Here is a 15,925-nt window from a genome sequence, read left to right as displayed (position 1 = left end):
TCTTTCCAGTGATCTGACCAGTTTCATTCAAAAAGATGCCTGCCTCAAGCCTAGTGTGACCCAGGAGACGGAGAAGGAACAATGCGTTCAGTCTAGAAGATCAGAGCTAGTGGTCAGATGAGGTGAAGCTGCCCGAGCTCTCCCCAGACATTGCTCCTGCTCTGCCCTAAAATAATACAATACAAGTGCTTTCCTTCCTGTATGGAATAGAGAGCAGAGACTATTTTATGTTCTAACCCATATGTTACCCCTATTATGTTGGGGGGTTGGACTAGATGATCTCCACAGGTCCCTTCCAACGCCATATCTTTCTGTGATTCTATAACCCGAATTTTGTAAAATACTAGAAAGACTATCAGAAAAGAAATAATTCAAGACATTTCTCCACAGACATAGACACAGCAAATGCAAAATAGTACACTTACATATTTTTTTAACAAGGTCGTTGCTTGCCTTTCTATCACTGATGCTAAGGGCTTTATTTGGGTAGTAAAGCGCTTCTGCATCTGTCCTGTAGTAGTTTTTCTTCCTTCTGAGGTAGCTGTTGGTGCCAAGGAGCCCAAAGGAACCAGTGAACAGAAGAGGAAGATTGCAAACCTGTTGATCTCTGCATTCGAAGGAAGGTGGGGGGGAGAAAGAAAGAATACATTGATTAGTCTCAAGCCTCTGCATCATTTCTTGCAAAGCTTCCTGGTTTTGTGCAGGATGCTGAATTTCTAAAGCGCGTAGACATTAAGCGGCTGAGCTAGTGATGAACATCAGCCAGCATAATCTTACAATGCGTTAAGTCGCACCCACCTGCTTGGTGTTTCATGATGGGCTTGGAGAGCAGCTGACTTGGCCGAAAGCGATCTGGATGTTGGTGTTCAAGCCGCTTGTTGTCTGGACTGCTGTAGACATGGACAGCCAAGCTGCATTTAAGTACCGTGGGGTTTTGCGTCAGTGGTTCCTCCATGGTTGGGTTGTTTTTTTTTTTTGTGGGTGATAGTTTGGGGTTTTTTCTTTTTTGAAAGATTACATCAAAAGTTGGTTCAAATACGTCTTCACTGATTGTGATCTAGATGCAGTTTCAAACTGACAGTGTCCCTTATCATCTATTTGACTAGGAGTTCAGGACGCTTGGCTTAGCCACCCCATCTAAATCCTTGGGGTCTCCAAAATGTAGGATTTAGAATATAAACTCTGTTGTTTTTTTTAAAAAGCATGGTTGGAGCAGGCAAGCACATCATTGGTGCCCACAGCCAGCAACCTTCTGCTGCAGGGTCAATGTAAGAGTGGGCTAACGCAAGGAGGGAAAAAGCCATGAGGGGCTTGTGTACATGGCAGGTCAGGCCTCCAGGTCAACATATATATATCCTTTTTCTGGATGTCTGTAAGACCCTGTCCCCGAGGTGTGACCCCCTCACGTAACACAGCAGAGGATGTCCAGGATTCCACCTCCCCATCTCGGTCACCCTTCCCTCTAAACTCCCCTGAGGCTATTTTCTGTTTCCAGTAACTAAATGCAGAAAATTCTCATGCTCACCAAAACAGAGCAAAATTGTTCCTAGGATTTACAAGAATGAGGCTGTGATCAGAAGAGGACCTGCAAAACCGCTGATACTTTAGGACAGAAAGGAGGGCAGAGGACTCCTCTATGAACATACCTTTGTGAATAGGCAGTGACATCTACACGCTCGTGCTTCCCACCGCTGTGATAAAAGATACTCCTGAAAGGTAGTCATAGATTCCAGGATGAATGTGTGTCAAGTCACCAGAAAACTTTCAAGGAACAACAGCTTGTTGTGAAAACAGTCAGTTCCGTGTGAAATTTTCCATGTGAAATAGTCTGTCTCTGAAAATAAAAAGCTTGGTGCCTGCACGAACTCCTCCGAAGCGCCTGGGACTGGTACAAGGACTGTTCTCCAGGCTGAACTGATTCCCGGGGCTTGAAATGGGAACAGACATTTCCCCTGTACCATGTTGCACTCGGGTCCCACCATCTTCTACCTTCAGGCCCCGGTTGTTTGCTTGAAGCCACAATAATGGAGATTCACAGGCTGAACTCTGCTGCTGTGCTGGGAGGCAGCCCCGGACAGCTGAGCAGAGGGATGCAGCCATCTCGCTCGGGGATGCATTTCTTCTTGTACCACCCATGTTCCCAGGTGCTAAATAATGCAAAGAAAGAGAATGAGTTATCACGACCTACGGCGTGAGGCAGCAGACAGCACAGCAGAGCGCTGGAGAAGAACCAGAAAAGGACAGTTCTTGCAGACGCTTTTTTTATTTGAGGTTTTTATTAGTATTTGGGGGTAAAATGGAGAGAGCGAGAGATGTTTCTTTGTGCAGGGTGTTCTTTAGGAACATCCCTACAGAGACATTGATGGGGACAGGTGGGTCCTTTCAGGCAGGAGGAGGATCTTGGTTGCTTGTTTGGAAGCACCAAAAAAGCAGAGAGGTGCAGTTGGTTAGTGCCCCACAGCACATTGCAAGATGTGTGGGCGGTGTGTCAACTCGCACGTACAAGAGACCACTGGGCTTCAGGCACTGCCAGTCCCCTTCCAGCCCCCCTAGATGGGTACAGCCAGGGAGGACAGACAAGGAACCACAGCTGGTTTTCCTCCAAGAGCAGGGGACCGATGCGCAGCACCGATGGCAGTGGGGGCTGGTTATTTGTAGCAGTGAGACAAATAAGAGAAGCAGCATTCTTACAGCTTGGCTTTTCCACAAAACACGATTTGACCACTGGTGGTGCTTTGTCAAAGATTTTTAGAAGATTTGACTTCATTTTCTACTGAGCTGAGGATAGCAGTTTGCCTGGTTATTCCATTCCATGGCATGTCGCTATCTCTGCGTGTGCATGCTCTGCACGTCCTTTCCTATCTGTATGCAGCCGTGATAAGCTGCTGAGCTGATAAGGGAGCAGGACGGCATCCGTCCTGTAAAACCCAACCTGAGTGGAAGTTCAGCTTTCCACCACGTAACCACCCGATGCCACAGAGAATCTGCAATTCATTTGGTGAAATTTTGCTGACACAGACTGCTCCGTAGGCTCCCTACAATGGAATTTGTAGCCATTGCCTCAACACCTATTGCTGGAAAAAGCATATAAACCTCAGAGCGTGGAGACCTGAATCTGACCTGAGACAGAGCTGTGGCTTTTGTTCCTGGGTCTCATCTACTTTTTCCAAGTGTAGGAGCTGGTATTTTTAGCTGTGAACTTTGTTTTCCGATGGCCTTGCGCTGCTGTGGCAGTGGCTCCCTCCACACGAGTGAACGGCAGTGCTTTCACAGCTGACTGAGAACCTGACTGCTTCCTCCCCGAAACTTGGGTGACACTCAGGATGTCGGTAAGTGAAATGGCAAATGCCATGTCACAGGTCCTTGGGCAGGGGACAGGGCTGACGCTGCAGCCTGCAAATGCTGCGCGAGGCTGCCCGCTCTTTCCCTGGTGGGGAGCAGCCCCCAGAACCCAGGGGGAGATCCAGAAAACCAGGGATTTATTCCCAGCCTGAGGAGCTTGATACTGTCTCAGGCTCGCTCCATGTCCCCGCTTGCAGAGCTTGGTCCCCTGTCCCCAGGGCACCCGCGTCCCTGCCATCTCCTAGCAACGGGGACGAATTCAATGAGACAGGGAATTCCATTCCAGGCTCAGGCTAGATGGCAGCACCCGGCCGGTGCAGCGTCTCCGCTGCTTTTTGGGAGCACCTGCGGCGCCTGGGTCTGCAGGACTTCCCCTGCGGCCTTGGCAGCTGGGTAGAGGGCCAGGGGGGCATAGCCGTGGGACATTGTGGGGGGGGTCTGTGGTCCGCAGGGCTGTCACTGCCTCTCCCTTCTCTCTCTCTGCAGAACAAGTCCCGCTTCAATGCACACAGGAGTCCCCGCAGAGGCCGGCCGGGGCCAGGGGCAGACCCAGCCGGGCAGGAGGAGACTGTGCCACTGGGCGAGGAGAGCCCTGAGGCACTGATTGAGCTGCTGCGTGACCGACACAGCCCCTGGGCCCTGCCACCGGACTGCAGCCCCCAGGACCGGCACCTGCGGGAGATGGCCGTGCTGGCGCCTGAGCTCGTCCGTGGCTCCAATGTCTTCCAACTCTTCAGGTCCCTGCGGATCGTTGACAAGGGAGTAAGTGCAGCTGCTGATGCCCGTAAAGCTACCCATCTCCGGGCCAGGAAACCACGGCTCCGTGTTGGGAGGGAAAACATCCTGGGAAAATGACACCTTCCCCATCCCAGGGTTGTCCCAGATGCCACTTCCCACCCCCCACAGCATGTTGCACTGATCTGTGTTACACATATGTCACGTGGATCAACACTACGTGGCCATATCACCTTGGCCATGAGGTGGCTCAGGGATGCATTGGCCAAACACAACCCTTTGCAGGTGGAGGAGGTCGATGAGGGTCTGTTGCAGTTACATCAGCTGGAGGAGCTCATCCTCAGCACCAACAAGATCAGCGGGATAAACTCAGCCAACTTGCCCCGGACACTGAAGGTGAGTGAGCAAAGCCTTGTGATGGCAGCATGGAAAAGGAGGTCCCATCTGGGAACGCAATCCAAGCCAAAACAGCTCGAGGGAATGCCAGGAACAGCTCATTGCAAAGGGTGTTTGTTGTTCCCTTTGTCTCAGGCAGGTCCTGGAGCTCTGCTGCAACGCTGTGGCTGATCTGCAGGACCTGTGTGCTCATCCTCCTCCGGAGCTGCAGCACTTGGGGCTGGGATACAACAGGCTGTGCAGCCCTTCGCAGGACAAGTACCTCACTGCCGCCTTCTGGTAACACCACAGGCTGAATGCGGGCTCCTAAAGCAGGTTGGGCAGATGCGAACAGATGACCTTAAGCCATCAAGGTGGCCCGTGTTAAGAAATTACAGCCTTTCAGCAGAGTTGTCTCTTTGCTCTGTGTCCAATGCCAGTGCAGAGCTCTCTGTCTCTGTTCACTGTCTCCTGTCTCATGCTTAGATGGTGTCTTGTCTGTGGCCAAGGTGTGGAATGGGAAGATCACCTGGGGAACAGCCTTGACACCCTGCTTACCAGGTTCCCATGGCCCTGGGCAGCTGCTTTTTTTCATGCCCTTCCCAAAGCCCCTTCTGGGAGTCTGCCCTGGGAAGGATCTAAAGCTTAAGCTGCATCACCAAATTATGCAGTGGGATGGTTAATGGATACTAAAGGAATATGGTTTTGAGTTGTGGGGCAGACTGGCAATGGAGCATATGGCTCAGGAAATTGGAACTGGCTTCTTTGAGACTGTACCATTAGATTCCCCAGTTTGACCCAGTTTGTGCCGGGGAAACACAGTTTTTGTTTCTTTTTTTGACCCAGGGCAATAGCTATCTATCCTCAGATGGACGCTGTTTGCCCAGCCCTCCTTCTCTGGGTTCTCTCCTTAGGCCAAATCTTGTCTCCCTTGACCTGAGCTTTAACAACTTCACGGATCTGGTGGAGCTGGTCTCCCAACTGTCCAGTCTGCAGAAGCTCCGCATCCTGGTGCTCCAAGGGAACCCACTGGCCCTCATTCCCACTTACAGAGGCTTCCTCGTGGACAGCCTGCCCAAGCTCTCCATCCTCGATGACATCCACATAGGACCCGACGAGAGGCACCAGTTCCACGGTTTGGCGAGGCAGCCAGGTGAGCCTTCTCCTTTGAACCTGTCTGTGCTGACCCGGTGTTTCAGGAGGTGGTTTCATCGTGGTTGAGGTAGGAGTCCTCAGGGCAAACTCTGGATCTGGTATTGACTTCCTTCTTGCCTCCTCAAACAGAAGTCTTTCTCTGTGCCTTTTTACCCCACCAGTACAAGTGGGGTGACAGGCAGAGGACCCTGCAGCGGTGTAATTGCAATCGAGGTAATTTTAGCCTTAATCAGGTTCAAAGATTGCAGGAACAACCCAATCTCAGCGCTGCCTCGCTGTCGTGATTTGCCCCCATCTTTGCTTTCTAGACACCATCTAGTTTCAGACAGTGTGCTTCCGTCTCGAGCTGCTGGAAGAGGAACATCTCCACTGGGGGAGATGCTTACGTGTGCTGCACTGCCAGCAGGAAGCAAAGCCACCTCTGCAGCGTGGCACATCCCTGACTGGGACGAGGGCAGGGGCTTGGGGACACCCGGGGGTGGGACCCTCCTCTTGATGGCCCCTACTCAATGAATTTATGCGCTGGATGTGGTCTTTGTAGTCTAAAATGCTAACCAGGGAGGCAAAGCAAGGGAGCCAGGAGATGTTTGCATGGCTTTGGAGTGACACCGTGTGGCAGTGGCTTGTCACAGCACTAGCACCGGGTGGCAGGGAAGGATGCCGGGTGGTGGGACACGGCATCCTGGAGGCTTCCGCTTGCTCTGTACCTTCCTCACTCTGGAAGTAGCATGCTGCAGCTTCATAGCAAGGTTGTCTTCCTTCTAGAGCTGATCAGGAACGAAGCACGAGTGGTTGTGAGCATTGGGGAAATCAAGGGAGTCCCCGATCCCAGTGCTCAGCAGCAGCTGGAGGTTGGCTCCGAGGCTCCAGTGATCACCTACAGCTACTGTGTGATGTACGAGTTTGCAGAAGGCGAGGAGATCGAGGACAGTAGCATCACTGAGGTTTGTGCTTCACTGAGCTCCTGAAAGCAACAGCCAGTGGCAGGTCACAGCAAGGGGGACTTCACCTCCAGGTTGAGGAGTGAGACTGTTTGTAACGGATCTGGTGTGGGTGGCAGAAGTGCTGGTGACAGAATTCACATGTGGTCACATCTGGTCCCTGCTGCCCACGTTCCCTGTCCCTCTCAGGGATCCCAGCACTGCTCTGCACGTGGGAGTGCATTTACAGCCCTTCTCATGCAGCAGACCCCTTCCCTGGCACTGGTGCCCCTTCTTCCAATGCCAAGGGTGGTCTGGGGAATGGGATTTAGAAAGCAGCTCTGCCCCCTGGTCCTGCAAATACAACCAGACATACGCTGCCAAGAGATCTCTCTTTGTTTCAGGTAACAAAAATCCACGAGAGTCTCGGAGTGGCCACCCTGGATGTGGACGGCTCTGCTCAGGACACAGGAGAAACAAGGGGCCAACAGGAGCCTGCAGCCATGGAGGAGCCCAAGGCCCACTCTGGTAATGAGGAATTCCAAATTAATTGATACTGGTCACGTCCCAGGGGCCCTTCCTACCCTTGGGAAGGAGAGGTCTCTTCTCAGAGAACTTTTTGTGTCCCTGCACAGCAAAGGTGTTTGTCACCCCTGGAAAGCCCTGGGCAGACACCATCGACTGCAGCTACAGGAAGGAGCACACTGCCAGGGATTTAGTGGGGTTGAAGTCCTACCTGGCAGCTGGAACCATTGTCTCGGTTGTGGAGGAGAAGGTGAGCGTGTGGTAGAGCTGGATGAAAGGGGAAAGAGCTGCTGGGAGGCCCAGCTGTGGTATTGTGTTCCCTCTGGGAGGCAGCCTGCGTTCACAGTGACCGTGGGCCAGGGTCCTCGGGTGTCCCTGCAGCACCAGCTCCTCTCTCTGGGCAGGTGCTCTCATGGCCCATCGATGCTGTTCCAGAAGAAAATGCAGTCACGAAGGGGAAGGCAGGACGGGGGCAGAAGAAGGATGGTGCCAAGGTAGGGTGCTGGGAGAGAATGGTGTCCTAATAACATCTGAGTTGGAAAAATAATGATGGGGGAATGAGGGCCCTTCTCCTGGGCCAGTTTGGTGTGTCAGAGAATCTCTCCTCCATCTCAGACCTCTCACAAAAGTCCCCCCTTGCTATGGGAGGAAGGCAGCAGTGGTTTTACACACATCTCGGTCAGGATGCAGTGATGGGCAAAGGGCTGGGTTGGGTTTGTTTGTTGTCTGATAAAGGGACCCCAGCCCTCTGCTGAGGCTTGTCCCCGTTCTGGTGCCCTGCAGGTTCCTGTGCCCAGGGACAAGCAGAAAAAGAAGAAGAAGGAGAAGCCATGTGAATTCCGCAGTGACCCTCCCATTCAGAGGACCCTGGGCACCCAGCAAGTGACCCTGGAGACCCTCCTGGCCACTGAGAACCTGGTGGCAACTGTGTGTGACTTTGGGATCCTGGTCACTGAGCAGCCGCTGCAGCCACCAAGTCTGGAGGAGAAGGTAAGGAGCGTGTCCTGGGGCAGGGCTGCAGGCTGGGGTTCAGCACATCCTGCCCTGCAGCTGGGCAAGGCATCCCTCCCATCCATCTCCACAAAATGGGGCTGAAATGATCCTGCCTAAGTACCATCCAAAAAATACTGGTATCGTTATTTAATATTGATGTTAACAGTAAGAACAACTACTTTTAATGGCCCTACGAAAATAGATGAGTTTATTTTTCCATTTGAGAATATGAAAGCAAACGCTCGTGCTTCCTCTCGACACTTTCTGTTCCCTGGATTCTCTTCTCCAAGCAGCCCCACCACTGTGCTCCTGCTTCCCCTCACCCCTTTCCTTTGCCCTTTAAATCCCGGTGGCAGAACCCAGATGGTGATGGCTGTCACAGGACGGAATGCGGGCAGTGAATTTCAGCACAGCCTAACTATGGAAACATCTCTCTCCGCAGGACAGGAAAAAACGAAAAGACAAGAGCAAAAAACCAAAAGCAGAGAAAGGAAATCAGGCCAGCCGGAAAACCACGGCGTCTGGCAAAGGTGATGGAGGCTGGAGCTCGCTGGGCAGAGGGCGGCGTGTGCGAGAGCCGGGAGGCAGCCGCGGGCCCCCGCTGCCCTGCCAGGGCACTTACTCACATCCTGAGCTCTGGGCGGTGAATGCATCCATTGACTGCGGGTGCTGGAGGGTCAGACACACCCCAACACCTTGTTGAATGGGTGTCTGAACAAACACCGAGGGTGGGCTGCCGGCTGTCCTAGGAGTGGCACACACCTACCAGCTCTGGGTGCCAGGGGAGAAGGGCAAAGCACATTTGTGGTTGAGAGAAGCGCTGCCCGCTGTGTCGGCTGCCAAATGTGGCTGGTGGCATGGGCCAGTGCGGGCAGCTGTGGGGAGTGCTGTCTGGGATGCATAATAAGGTCCTCATCCATTTCCAACTCGCATCTCAAAGCACTTTGCAGAAGGCATTATTGTTCTCTCTGGTTTAGAGGTGAGATGTACGGAGCACCCCAGGTGCTCCAGCCAGCCCATGGCGGGGCTGGGAACAGACCCCGGTCTGCTGTCACCCACGAAGAGACCACTGGGATCCCTGATGGGTGTCCCCTGCCTCCCCAGTGCAGAGCTCACAGCCTGCCCAGCCAGCGGCATTGCTTAAACCGCTGGAGACAAACCTCACGCTGCCTCTTGCAGGTTTTCCAGCAGGCTTGTTTTGACTACAAAAATAGCAGTGCCAGCACATCGGAGGGATAACGCAAGAGCAGGAGGAAGTGGGGGAGGGAAAAGGGGTAGCAGGGAGATGCTGAAAAGCTGCTCATGGGCCGAGGAGAGCATGGAGCGGGCCAGGCCTCCAAAGGAGCTACCACAGGAGCCTCGTGTCCCCGCTCTGGCATCAGATTTAGTTGCTAATTTAAGAGAGCAATTAACCTCCTCCTCCGAGAGCTCTGGGGTGCCTTTCTGTGCCCTGTCACCCACGACGAGGTCCCCGTCTCCAGGGAGGATCTCGGAGCCCTGCAGTCCCAGGCTGTGTCTGTGCCTGGTGGCCTGAAGACCTTCCCAACTACCTGAAAAGAAGAAAAAAAATTTTTGAATTATTGTTCCCCAGAAGAAGATGTGTATTTGCAATATTTGCTCAAACGGTTGCTGAAGCAGGGAGCTGCTGTCAAACAAACAAACTGAAGTTTAGCAGTGGTATTTTTAACTTCCTTTCCAGCCCAGTGCCTGTGGTCAGTGTGCATGCAAGAGGTCTTCTCTTCAGCTTGAGTGAGAACAAACCCTTTCTGCAGGGTGTTGTGTGGCCAGAGATGGTGTTGGCTGCACAGAAAGCTGCTGCTGATGCAGGAAACCCAGAGTGATTAGACTCTTGTGCTTCATTTGGTGTCCCCGTACGCCTGTGGAGGCTGGCCAGCTGCACAGCAAGGCCACTGAGTGCATATTTCAAAAAGATAGTGCCTAAAAATCAGCTGCCCCCACACCCAGTGCCAACAGTGTCCCGTGGCCGTGTGCTCTGCTGTGACTCATGACTCGCAAGTACACCCCGATGGTGGCCGGGGTGGCAGACACGGCCGGAGGGGCAGGTGGGCTGCTTGAGCACCACAGCACGCTGTGTCTGCCAGCCCCGGATGCTCCATGAGTCACCAAATCGTGGTCGTTTGGCACTTGCTCATCACTGGGGTCCCACACGTCACCTTGGAGCTGCAGTGGTGGCCACGCTCCGGGGCAGGGGGGACGGCTCCCAGCTCTCTCAGGGACTGGCACTCTCACAGCCGGGAGCTGAGGCTGATTTGCATCTCTCAGTCGGCAAATGCACACAAATAATAAGTCCTCTCAGAGGAACTGGGATCCCTTCCAGACAACTGAAAGAGGAAAGGCAGCAAGCTTTGTCCTGAGCAAGCAATTTGCCCAGACATTGAAGGATGTCTTCAGAAGTAGTCTCACGTAGGTCTCATTTTACCCTACTCTTGATTTTCCAGGATCCTTAAAATGATGTATTTCTGCACCTTTCTTCTGTCTTAGGAGTTATAGGTGAGCTTAACAAAAAGCAAAATTGCACCCAGATCATTTGCCTGCTTAAAGATGCTTTTCGGGTTTCTTACCCAAAGTCATACTCAAATAGATTTTTCCCTTCAAGGCCCGGAAGTCAGTGCTAACGTGGTGGGCATTCCCCACCCCCTCACACACTGCAGCCCTTAGGGGGATTTACTCGGTCAAGACAGTGACAGATTTACTTCTTTCCACAGGAAAAATTAAAAACAAAGACTCTGCTGAACTGGAGGAGGGTCAAGAACTCCAGCCGGTGCCGCTGACAGTTCAATTCCAGATGCAGCTGCTTCGGTGGCCCTTGGCAGCCGGTAGCCAGAGCCAGGAGAGCGTGGCCACGACGGTGGCTAAGACCCAGTGACACGTCGGTAGGAAAAGAGTGAGTGGGAAATAAAACCCACGGGGACGCTGCGTGGATCCTGTTTCAGCTGAATCGCCAGGGCTGGGAGTTGCCGTGGGGCTGGTGATTGCCCTGGGCTGCTGCTGGGCTTCTGCGGGAGCTGGTGTTGCGGGGTGGAGGGTGGGCTGTGCGCTGTGGGGGTGTGCCGTGTTGCGGGGGTGAGGTGTACGATGTGGGTGGGGTGTGCGGTGTTGTGGGGTGGGGTGTACGATGTGCGGGGTGGGCTGTGGGGGTGTGCGATGTGCAGAGGGTGAGGTGTGCGATGTTGGGGGGCAGGGTGTATAACGTGCAGGGTGGGATGTGGGGCGCGGGGTGTGCACTGTGGGGTGTGCGACGTGCGGTGGTGCAGGCTGGGGTATGCGACGAGCAGGCTGCGGTGCCCGGTACCCGGTGCCAGCCCCCCTCCCTCCCTCCCTCCCTCCCCCCCCCCCCCACGCTGGCGGGCGGCCCGGGGTGGGGCGGGACCGGCCCCCTCGGGCGGTGCGTGGCGGCGGCGCGGAGCGGCTCCCGGTAAGTTTGGCGGCGGCTCCGCGGAGCGGGGCGGGGGGTTCGCACCGGAGGGCACCGCGAAGCGCGCCGGGCTCCGAGACTATATCCGGGCGGGCCGTCCCCGGTGCGGGGGCGGCGCGGATCCCCGCCGGCTCCCGAGCCCTCCCCGGGGGGCGAGCGGCCGGCACGGCGTTCCCGTCCTCGCCCGGCAGCACCTGGGCTTGGTGGGCGCCAAGAAACAACGGCGAGGGGAAACGCCGAGACCCGACCCGGCGGGTCCCCTCCCCGGGCTGGGTCGTGCGTTCTTGTCCCCGTACGACGGCGGGCGTGGGAGCGCTGCGAGCGGGAGCGAAAAGCGTTAAGTAGGTAGCTCTAATTCATGAACGGCTTGTCTTCCTCCGACCGCACAGGGCCTGGGTTCTGCACCGGAGGTTGCCATGTATCCCAGGATTAAAAACCTGGCGCTTTATGCCTTTTCAATCACGCTGCTGGCGTGGGTTTTTTACACGAGGAAAGAGGCAAAGTTGGCAGCATCGTCAGCGGAGCAGAAAGTGGATGGAGCGAGTCACAAACTGAAATCTCTGGTTCTGGACAATGCTGAGCCCAGCAAGTGTTTGCCAAACTTGACCCTTGCCAATTCTTCTCTCACCCTCCCGGAGCTTCATCGTGTCTTCTTAACATACAAGCACTGCCGGAACTTCTCGGTCCTGCTGAAGCCTTCCAGGTGTAGCAAAGAGACGTTCCTCTTGCTGGCGATCAAGTCTTCCCCGATCAACATAGACCGGCGGGTGGCAATCAGGAACACGTGGGGAAAGGAGATCTCCATTGGTGGCAAGCACATCAGGCTGGTATTCCTTTTAGGGCGCTCGGAGGCCAAAATCCAGGTACAGTCCCTGCACCAGCTGCTGGCTTATGAGAGCCAGGAGTTTGATGACATCTTGCAGTGGGATTTTGTTGACAACTTCTTCAACTTGACCCTCAAGGAGCTGCATTTCCTCCGCTGGTTCATGGAGGACTGCCTGCACGCCAGGTTTGTGCTGAAGGGTGACGATGATGTCTTTGTCAACACTTACAACATCGTTGAGTTCCTCCAAGAACTGGACCCTGAACAGGATCTCTTTGTTGGGGATGTGATCACCAACGCCCGGCCCATCAGGAACACCAAGGTCAAATACTTTATTCCGGAGTCCATGTACAAAGCCTCCTTCTATCCTCTCTATGCAGGTGGAGGGGGTTATGTGATGTCTAGAGAGACAGTGCGCCGCCTCCAGAGCACTGCAGAGGACATGGAGCTCTTCCCAATAGATGATGTCTTTGTGGGAATGTGTCTGGCAAAGATGGCAGTGACCCCAAAGAACCACGCTGGCTTTAAGACTTTCGGGATCCAGAGGCCTTTCAATCCTTTTGATCCGTGCTTGTACAAAGAGCTGATGATTGTGCACAAACTAAACCCAACCGAGATGTGGATCATGTGGACGCTGGTAAAGGATGACAGCATTAGGTGTGCAGTGTCAGTAACACACAACTACAGCAGGGGTTGGAAAAGAAGCTACAGATAAGCACAGTGGGATTGTGACTGGTGACAAATACAGGGTACTTAAACTAAAAATCAGGTTGTGGTAGAAACGTGTCCTCTACTAACGGACTGTACTTGAGCCATAGAGGTCTATTTTGCAGCAAGTCTTTTTCTACCGGTGGGTTACCGAAGCAATTGAATTGTCACGGGGTGTGGATGGGGCTGGTGGCTCCGTGAGACCTGGCACAGGGGACTCGGCTTGGTTCCTCCCAGCCGGACTGGAGCCAGAGGAAGTCACGACTGCCACAGGGACGTGAATGAGGTGCCACCTCCTATGGAGGCTCTGCAACACCAAGGCTGGTGTCTGACCGCTGGCCAAATTGATGACTGATGATGACTGATGTGTGCCAGAGCACTTGAAATTACTTGAAAAGGTGGAAGAAAGGCCAGTGTGTGCTGCTGGGTCCACTGCAGTGCAACTCTGCTGTCCCCGGCCAGCAATCCCACAGGTCCTACTGGGCAGCAGGAGAAAGGGAGGGAAGAAGAGTGGGGGAAAAAAAAAAGTCCTCAAAAATGTATTGCTGTAACAAGGGGACTGGGCTCCGACTCAGGCCCTTTGGATTTTACAGAAGTTTATTACAGGTTTACATGCACTGGCAGCTTTTGCACAAACACTTTTTGATTGGGTTTGAGAGGAGCAATACGCCTTGAATAATCACGGTGGTAGATAAAGTGGCGGTAGCTTTTCATGTTGTGTGGGAGGTGTTTGGGTTTTGTTGTTGTAATGTTGGGTATAAATAAAATACAGTTGTGAAAAGTGTTTTCACAGGGGTATTCTTGGGTCTCCTGAAAGCTAAGAGAACCAAAAGCCGGAGAAGGCTGAGAGCTGGTGCTGGGTATTTGCATTAAGGAGTCATTGATATTAGAGAGGATAAGGTTTTGTGGAAATGGAAACTTGCCACTTTGCTGTGAGCAGCCGCCTTTTTCTGTCCCTGTCCAGACAAGATGAAGTGATACAGAAGTGATTAATCTATGAGTGCGCTGGAGTTGCTAATTTGGGGAAATACCAAATATGAAACTAAGATTGGGTGACACTAACGAAGCTTATCAGCTTCAGGGTGCCTTGCTGCTCTATCAGAAGCTGCTGTGCTGTGTGTGAGCAGGAAGCAGCCTGGAAGGAGGCAGAGGGTAGAGAGGAAGTGTGTGATTACAGAAATCGGAGCAATTAGTGTTGTGCCATTGTCACTGCTGTCTCTGACTTTGTAAACAAGGCTGAGCAGCAGCAGCAAGACCTAGTTTCTGGGCACTGCTGCTTGTTGCAGAGAAGAGACTGGGCAGAGCGGGTGCCGTGGTACCCTGTGAACTGCTGTGGCAGCATTTTTCTGATCCACTAGATGATTCCAAATGCAAACTCAGTAACATAACGTAGAGCAGGATGTCATGATGTCTGTTGCGGGCTTGGGTTTATGGGCTAACCCCTGATTGGCATCTCCCACTTCCTAATAAAGGTGTGGGACTTTTTCCGCCCCACTTTGGAGGCAATATGGAGCCACTCGGTGCTCCTCATTCCCGTTTTGACTTGACTGAACCGACGAGTTGGTTCCTGTCATTTCTGAAGGTTAGATGTGTTGCGGGTACAGCCTGTGTCTTGGGGAGAGCAGGGCGGTCGGTGAAACAAGAAGTGTGGGGCAACAAGGGGGCTGGGGGCAGGCTCTGCAGGGGGAGGAATGGGCTGCTTTGCAGGCTCCTGTCTTAGGCCGTATCTCTGCCACGCCAGCATCTGAGTGGAGTTATCGTGGCATCCTGAAAGGAACACAACCTGGATGTGCATTTGGGTCAGCGGTTTGGCAGATGTTCTTAAACCGCGTCTTGGTTTAGGCTGGGCTGGCCACTAAACGAACGACAGATGCTCCCTTCGGCGCCCAACGCGGACTATAAACATCAGACATTACCTGCTAGGAGCAGACGCTGTCTGAAAAAAACATGCCATTAATTTCAGAGAGTGCCGTTACTTAGAAGAGACTTGAGAAGTAAAATCACTGAAACGAAACCCAGTTTTGTTGTGTCTCAGATCAGGACACTGCAGCCTGTAACAAATCAGAGCGGTTGTGGTTAGAGCCTGACCTGAAGCTGCATTTGGTTCTTGAGGGTGTGGCTGTGTCACCGCTGCAAATAATCCTCTCCTGATAGTGGGTTTTTTCCCAGTGCTCCAGCCCAAAGCTGTGTTTGGGACCTCCCAACTACTGGCACAGCAGGTGCTGGCATCTTCCCGTGAGCTTGAATTTCAGGCTCTGCCATCCTCCTTGGACACAGCAGCACCCGGTGAGGAGCAGGAGCAAGGAAAGGTGGTTTGTTAATTTCTTTACTGTTTAATCTATAAATGTACCGTGGCGAGCAGCTGAGATTGCATTTGTTCAAAAGGCAAGCAAAATGAGATGCAGATAGAAAGGCTTACGCTACAGCTGGAAAAATTCCTCATGAAGCCAAACTCAAGTGAGTAACAGCAACCTCGAGACATATGTAGTGCATCAGATGCTAATTTGTGGTGAAAAACCTATGATCAATGTGTGTTTTCTTAAAAAACCTGATGAATGGGGATTAACTGACTCAAATCAGTACTGCTGAAGTTCTAGTGGATGCTGTTCTACACAGATTGTCTATACAGTTAATATTGCAAATTTCACATTAAGCTGTCAAGTTAGAAAGTGAACACAGTGAGAGACACCTGTGGTTTTGAAGCCTGCAGTGAAACAACAAGCTTGCAAAAAAGAGAGAATTATTTTCCTGAAAACTTGTGCTGAAAAGCATTCAAATATGTAAAACTCACGTTTGCTCACTGCTTTGTAAAGAAGTACGCAGCAGTTGCCACAACTTTGTTTATAACCACAGTATCTTGAAAATCAAATCTCCCTTTGCTTCCTGGGGAAGGCAGATGTATTTATTACAAGC

General features: G+C 52.8%; 2 protein-coding genes across 2 annotated transcripts; both read left to right on the top strand.

Annotated features, from left to right (window-relative positions):
• Positions 1-3,639: 3,639 nt before the first annotated feature.
• Positions 3,640-10,932, top strand: LRRC43 (leucine rich repeat containing 43). The gene is made up of 12 exons (XM_074159790.1): positions 3,640-3,735; positions 3,829-4,104; positions 4,363-4,473; positions 4,613-4,752; positions 5,367-5,605; positions 6,373-6,551; positions 6,932-7,055; positions 7,163-7,302; positions 7,457-7,546; positions 7,836-8,042; positions 8,488-8,575; positions 10,772-10,932. Exons 1-12 carry the CDS (start codon positions 3,640-3,642, stop codon positions 10,930-10,932), a joined length of 1,851 nt encoding a protein of 616 aa, XP_074015891.1.
• A 965-nt stretch (positions 10,933-11,897) lies between these two features.
• B3GNT4 (UDP-GlcNAc:betaGal beta-1,3-N-acetylglucosaminyltransferase 4) lies at positions 11,898-13,019 on the top strand. The gene has a single exon (XM_074159789.1). It carries the CDS (start codon positions 11,898-11,900, stop codon positions 13,017-13,019), a length of 1,122 nt encoding a protein of 373 aa, XP_074015890.1.
• The last annotated feature ends 2,906 nt before the right edge of the window (positions 13,020-15,925 follow it).

Source organism: Numenius arquata, chromosome 16 (genome assembly GCF_964106895.1).
Source record: "Numenius arquata chromosome 16, bNumArq3.hap1.1, whole genome shotgun sequence".
NCBI lineage: Eukaryota > Metazoa > Chordata > Aves > Charadriiformes > Scolopacidae > Numenius > Numenius arquata.
This window is presented reverse-complemented; position numbering and strand designations above follow the sequence as displayed.

Excerpts from the sequence above, each read along its gene's own strand:
- B3GNT4 (XM_074159789.1), top strand. The coding sequence starts at position 11,898 with ATGTATCCCAGGATTAAAAACCTGGCGCTTTATGCCTTTTCAATCACG.
- LRRC43 (XM_074159790.1), top strand. The coding sequence starts at position 3,640 with ATGGCAGCACCCGGCCGGTGCAGCGTCTCCGCTGCTTTTTGGGAGCAC. Across the intron at positions 5,606-6,372 it reads CGGTTTGGCGAGGCAGCCAG|AGCTGATCAGGAACGAAGCA; the intron begins GTGAGCCTTCTC and ends TCTTCCTTCTAG. Across the intron at positions 7,547-7,835 it reads AGAAGAAGGATGGTGCCAAG|GTTCCTGTGCCCAGGGACAA; the intron begins GTAGGGTGCTGG and ends GGTGCCCTGCAG.